The sequence below is a fragment of the Brachionichthys hirsutus genome, chromosome 6 (genome assembly GCF_040956055.1).
Source record: "Brachionichthys hirsutus isolate HB-005 chromosome 6, CSIRO-AGI_Bhir_v1, whole genome shotgun sequence".
Lineage (NCBI taxonomy): Eukaryota > Metazoa > Chordata > Actinopteri > Lophiiformes > Brachionichthyidae > Brachionichthys > Brachionichthys hirsutus.
Window position 1 is genome coordinate 5,097,266 of NC_090902.1, and position 6,537 is coordinate 5,103,802.

Consider the following 6,537-nt stretch of genomic DNA (forward strand, 5'->3'; position numbering starts at 1 on the left):
ATCGCAAAGAAGTGTTTCTCAATGTATTTAACCCTTTATAGGGCACTCATTGAAATGCGTGTACATAAAGGGTTAAGAAGTCTGCGCCCCCGGGTGGACCCTGGAATGCAGGAAGTCGGCCTGAGGGAGGAGGAATATGGGATGTGTTTGTGGACGACCTTCAGCTGCACCCTCTGATTTAATGAGAACGTGCTCCAGCCTGCAAGACGAGTGGATTCAGGCTAAACGTCTGCTCACACCTGTGTCCTTGTGTTGGGCTAATCTGATGCATGCATGCCCCCCCCCCCCCCCCCCCCCCAAACCACAGACAGGTGTAACTGTTGAAAAGGTGCCAAAGCGTCACCAAATTCTGGATGCGTTGCAAAGAGCATAGATCTACACATTATGATGTCATTAAAATTCAGACTATGTTTCTGGAATTTAAAACCATGCAGGTGTCATTCTATATAATATGTAGAGAATTACACTGATACAGGTAACAACGATTAACTGGTTAAAATATATCCTGTTGCATCCAGCAAAATACTGCAAATTTAACATTTGAACTGCTCCCTTGAGGATTTTTTTTAAACTCTGGATGTTTGTTTTTTGTCCTTTGTCTTTTTTTTGAAAGTGGTGAGTTTATTGCGAGGTATGGCGTGCAATTATTGTGAAAATACGATTTCTTAATGTGTGAAATTATCTCCGAAAGCATTCTGAGGTCTGTGAACAGGCAAGTCTAAAAAAAAGACAAATGAGTCGTAGTCGTTAATGATTTGTAATTGCAGCGCTTGGATATTCTTTATAATAGCCACATATTTACAGATATGTCTGCTACGCATCTCCTCCTGTAATTATGCTGCTATTCTTAACACTGATATGGAGTTTTTTGGTAGGAATTTAGAAGTCTCATTACACAAACATTCCAGATCAGCACATATTTAGGGATCGTATGAATCTGACACGCTTAAGACACAACTCTCACACTCTCACAATAAAAGCCCCCGCAGCGAGGGTTATTCATTATTCACAGAAGTCCCCGTTGACCTCCAGCCTCTCTCTTTCCTCCTCATCCAACATGAAGCTATCGATGAAGGCGGACAGCTCATCGGACGCCACCGGGGTTATGAAGCGCTCACGGTCCACCCCGAGGTCGTCCAGCAGCACCATGCTGAAGTAGGAGCGGGAGATTCTGAAGACGCGTCTGCACAGAGACGCAAATCAACAATCAATAACTTTGATATACTGTATTTAAAAAATCTATCCCAAATGTTTATTAATAATTGTGAAAATTACTGATGTGAGCTAGATAGACGGATATACAGACAGATAGATCGATAGATAGATAGATATTTCTAGGGCTCCTTTTTCTTTAGGGAGTGAGGAGAAACAACTCCACTCTGTTAATGGATGTTGAAGTTAAACCCCCCCCAAAGTGAACGATAAACCTTGAACTGCACAGATGTAGTATCCCGCGGTTACCTCAGACCCTCGATGACTTCGGCGCTGAGCAGATTTCCTTTAATGCGCCCCGTCTCCCGGGGCGGGGAGCCCAGGAGCTCGATCAAGGTCACGCGCCGCAGGTCTAACGCGCAGTCTGATTTCTGGATGATAGGAGGAAGCTCTTTTTGTGTTAATCACACCAACCACACGAAGTCAGTAGCACTTAAACGTTTCCTCACTTGTATCATGAGGTTCTGAAACTGGTAGTCTGGGTCGGACGTGTCGGGCGCCGAGATGACCAGCAGCCTCCTCTTTTTATAGAACTGATCCAGAAGAGCGGAGAGGGACTTCACGTCTGATTTGATCTCCATCGCTACAAGCACAAAAGGAACAAGCCTGCGTCGACGCCCCCTCTCACAGTGTGCGTCCTATTTCCTACAGGAACCATCGGAGACTCACGAACACACTCGGCGGGGTCTCCGTCCCAGCTGCGGTCGAACTGACAGACACGGCCAGATACGCCTCGCCGCTCATACCCTCCATCGCAGTGGAACTCACACACCGCGCCGTAGTTATTCCCATCGGAGGAGCAGGTGACGTCGCCGTGCAGAGGCGGGAATAGCTGCGGGCATCGTCTCACTGCAAAGAGGGCCACGGCGAGTCAATGGGGGGTCTCCGGCCCGGTTTCATTTGTGAGCTAACCTTCGACGCGTACGATGAACTTGCAGGCGGCTCTGTTCCTGGCTTGGTCGTACACTTTATATCGGATGACGTTCATTCCCTCATTAAAGTCCGTCGCTGGCTCCTGGCCGACTAATATAACACTGCAGAGAGACATTTGCACACACACACACACACGCACACACACACACACACAAAGAAAAGATGCGTTGTCGTGGTCCTTCTTTAAGGTCGACGAGAAAAAAGGAAAGGAGAGCCCTACTCAAGTGATTTATCGGCGGTGTCTGTCGCAGCAGGGGGGTCCCAGCTCACCGCAGCAGTGAGCTTTCCAGGCTCGGCGACCTTGAGTCGGGACGAAGGGCATCTGATCTTTGGAGGATCGGTGTCTAAATTTAACAGATGGAAAATTAGAACGGCGGCTCCGCAGGAAGGAAATTCACTTGAATGGTGACATCATTTAGGGAGAGTCTAAATATAAATGAGTGAGAGAAATACAAGACCGGATTTCAGTAGGTGCAGGAAATATGTTGCAAAGGGGGTGGGATTCATTGGTGCGTACCTATGCAGACGGGCTGCACGCCGCTCCACGAGCCCCCACGATGGCAGATGCGCGAGTGCCCCCCCTCAAAGCGATAGCCGGGGTCGCATGCGAATTCACACACGGAGTCCACCATGAAGCCGTGAGTGCACGTGTATCTGCCGTGAGGGATCAGGTCGAGCACACGGCAACGCATCTCTGAAGGAGCATCATCACATCAGACAGGAAGTGGGTTGGGCGTGTCGGGGGGGGGGGGGTCACAGAATCAATGCAAGGTTTATCGATGAGGTCGATCACTCTGTCGTCTCAAAGCAACATACTGCGGCAGTAGGCGGTCCCAGACCAGCGGCGGTTGGGGAGGCACAGGATCGAGCCCTTCCCCAGCAGCCGATAGCCCCGATCGCAGTTCATCTCGCAGCGGGTTCCCAGCGTGCTCCGGTGGGCCCCGCCTCTAGGAGAGTGGCAGGCCACCTCGCCATTGGTCAGGCCCGGAGTGTGACACCAGTTTGGATCTGCATTTGAAGAGTAACCAAACCAAATCTGTGTCAAACAATAGAAGAAATATCATCGACTGACAGTGGCCATCCCAAAATAAAATGTCTCCCCATTATCCTGAGGTATCGTTGGCTGCCTGGTGACGGGGCCGGACCTTAAATTAAAGCTTCTAAGACATGGCTTTGTGTTCTCATCTTTTGTATGTGGCAAACTTTTTACTGCTGGAACTTGTGTAGGAACTTTGTCGTATAAGATCTGTTGTATTTAGATATGGAGATGATTAAAACAATGCAATCTAGAAAAATGTGAAAAGACAGCACATCTCAAATTCTATCTTTCATTATTTCAGCTGTGCAAACATGCCACCGGTTTGTTTTTAGGTACTATGATCACTGGAGTTTTGGTTTAGCGCTGTGCTGAACAGTATTGCTGGTAAAGTGCATGAGAAATGGCTATCCAATGTGTGTGTGCGTGTGTGTGTGTGTGTGTGTGCGCATATTTCATGTCATCCCCTGTGAAATCAATGCCCAACTTTAAACCCCTGAGTCAAAAAAAAAAAAAGCCTTGGACATGCCCGTGCCCGATTGGGTCGACACATAACAGATTTACGCACAAATAATCAAACACAAAACGTGTTGCAAACTTTCTTATTCCTGGATACCAAGATAGAAGAAAGTGTGTTTGCACCTTTGTAATCTAGATGAGAAGCGTAATCCTCTTCTGCAAAGTCATTATAGGCGTCGTGTGGCGTGGTCCCGGAACCAGCTAGAGACAAACAAACAAACAAAGAGTCAAAGCTCCAACGTTGGAAACAATACAAGGACACAAACGATTATAGAGAGAGAGAGAGAGAGAGACCTCCAGCCATGCAATCTGTTTTCCATGACTTCCTTTCCTTTCCCCTGAAAACGACTCCATGTTTAGAAGCGAGCGCTAAACTTTCCACTGCGTCAGCCTCCACCGGATTCTCATGTTTATAACGGTATGAAGTTCACTCTGACACGGTGGCGGCGACGGCGGCGTGCCGCGTTCTGACTTCCCTACTCTGGAAGCTGCTCCAGTTTGGTGCAGCAACGTGCGTGTGGACGGGACGGAACCTACACCCTCAGCACTTTCCCTGTAATGAGCCAGATGTTCAGCTCCTTGGTGCTAATATCCCCCCCCCCCCCCCCACTGAGAACTAGTCACAGTCTGGTGGGCTGCACTGCAGGGCTGAAGTATAAGCCAGACTGGTGACAGGCAGCTTCATGCATGGAGCAATTAAAACTCTTATGCAGCTAAAACAGCTCCAGCACTGAAAGGAGAGTATTTACTCGAGCGCATGACCTTCATGTTTCCACCCCCACTTTTCTGAAGGGTAATTTTACTCTCCTGAATGACAGCTGTAGATGCAAAACAAACAAACTATAATATGTTCAAAAGAAAAATGTTCAGTTTACCATCTTAGAGCTCTCAGATTTGGGGCGTTGCTATGTGATCATATTCGTAGTGGATGTTAGAGGTTAGAATTAGATTCGAAAATCCTAGTAATCCCACTTCCTGACTACTAGTGAGGCAGTACTCGCAGTACTCGCAGTACTGACAGTAACTTCCTCCATGTCGCAGGGATGAGTCACGCCAGAGGAAGCCAGGCGGCCTGTTAGATTTACCACTTCATGCATCTCTAATGAGAAGGGCGAGATAATGACGTCATCACCTGAGCGCGCTTGGTCCCAGAGGGGGGGGGGGGGGTCTCTTCAGTAATTAGCTGAGCTGTAATTAATGATTCGGATCACTCAGACTGGACTCTGGCCTGTTGCGCACTGGGAGGCTTACATTCCCAATTCTTCATCCTCCTCCTCCTCACATCTGCATCTGATTCTCTTGTTATTATTGTTGGAGATGAAAGTAGTTCCCAGCTGCAGGAAGGAGCTTCGGGTGTTTGAGGAGCTCTCAGACAGTTAGATGCATTTAAAATAATAATAATAATAATAATAAATACATCGGAGTTATTTCTACCTGCGTTGTTTAGACTCACCTGTGAAGTATAAAATCAACACGGCAGCCAATCGGTTGAGGGGCATATCAGAAAAGGAAAGAAACGACGCCCCCACCGGGGAAAAGAAGTTCCGCAGATAGCTTTGGATCCTAAATTGCGCACAAGAGGATTTTTTTTTTTTTTAATCCAGAAAAGTTTGCGGATGCTTTAACAACTTAGAAATCCAAAAACTTCAGCAGAACATCCTCGATGCGGACCAAACGCTGTCCCGTCCCAGCAGGGCTGCGCGGTTCGAGTGAAGACAGGAACTTTTTATGTCCGTCCCCGAAGCTGATCCACTTGGTGGCGCAACTGGACTCCACAAAGTTTACGCGTTCCCTCCCACGGCGCAAAAGAAGCACTTCTATTAGACACGCCCCTCCGAACAGTGAAAGTTGTCATCGGATACAAATGACAGTAAATTAACTCGATCATGAGACTGTAATTAATGACATCAGCGGCGACGCGTAATGACGGAGGTGATTACATTTTCCATTTCCTCTGGATTTGATGCTCAGTCCAAAGTGAATGATGTTACCCCCATGTTATTACCACGTTATAATAAAAGCAAAAAGTAATGCCTATGAATATAATTCGTTTGTGAAGAGCTATTTATGCATGTTTAAAAGTGTTTCACGGCTTAAATAAGAGCAGGAAGCATTGTGCAGAGATTAGATTTGATTAAAGAAAAAGTAAAGTACGAGTGTTTATTTTATAAAATTGTGCTTTTATTTACCCAGTTTAACAAACAAGAATGATAAAGTCAGACAGCATGAGAAAGGAAACGGTGCCACCAAAATAAAAGCACACATTACATCAACAAGCAATAGGCAAGTGGAACTATAATCATTTTGCTAAATAGGAGTATTAGTATTTGTATATGAAATTCGGAAATAGATTATTTGCAGATTGGTGAAAAAGGCTAATTAAAGCATAATTGCATTCAAGAGAAAGATCACAATTATTTTATCTAAACTTATTTTGCAATCCTGAAAGGAAAGTAAAAACATATACATTGTGGGGTTGCATTATTAGTGGTCTTATATTTTATACTCGTCAATGTAGAAATCCTGCATGTCGTATAAACTGTAGACTCCCTTGCATCGGTAGTCTCTGTAGTAGCTCAGAAACTCGACATTATAGCTACAGCTATCAAATAAAGATTTGATTGATTGATTATAACCGAGCTCTACTTTGGGCCCTGAAGGGGTCACGCGGAACCGCTGCAGGTCGTTTTATTTTGAAGGCTGGGCGGATGGTGCGTTCACGTGCCTGCTGACTTGACGTTGATGTGAACGCTGGAAAGTTGAAACCTTTCGGGGGGAGTCTGATGATGACGACACTCCCCCCCCCCCCCCCCCCCTTTCCCTTTGGAAGTGTTTTT

At 46.4% G+C, this 6,537-nt stretch overlaps 1 protein-coding gene across 1 annotated transcript; it reads right to left on the reverse strand.

Moving 5' to 3' along the window:
* Nucleotides 1–749: 749 nt before the first annotated feature.
* Nucleotides 750–5,199, reverse strand: srpx2 (sushi-repeat containing protein X-linked 2). Its single transcript, XM_068740505.1, has 10 exons — nucleotides 5,154–5,199; nucleotides 3,824–3,901; nucleotides 2,962–3,153; nucleotides 2,663–2,839; nucleotides 2,366–2,489; nucleotides 2,125–2,246; nucleotides 1,882–2,061; nucleotides 1,662–1,795; nucleotides 1,462–1,583; nucleotides 750–1,183 (listed from the first exon to the last, which is right to left on the reverse strand). Exons 1-10 carry the CDS (start codon nucleotides 5,197–5,199, stop codon nucleotides 1,003–1,005), a joined length of 1,356 nt encoding a protein of 451 aa, XP_068596606.1. The 3' UTR covers nucleotides 750–1,002.
* Between the last annotated feature and the right edge of the window lie 1,338 nt (nucleotides 5,200–6,537).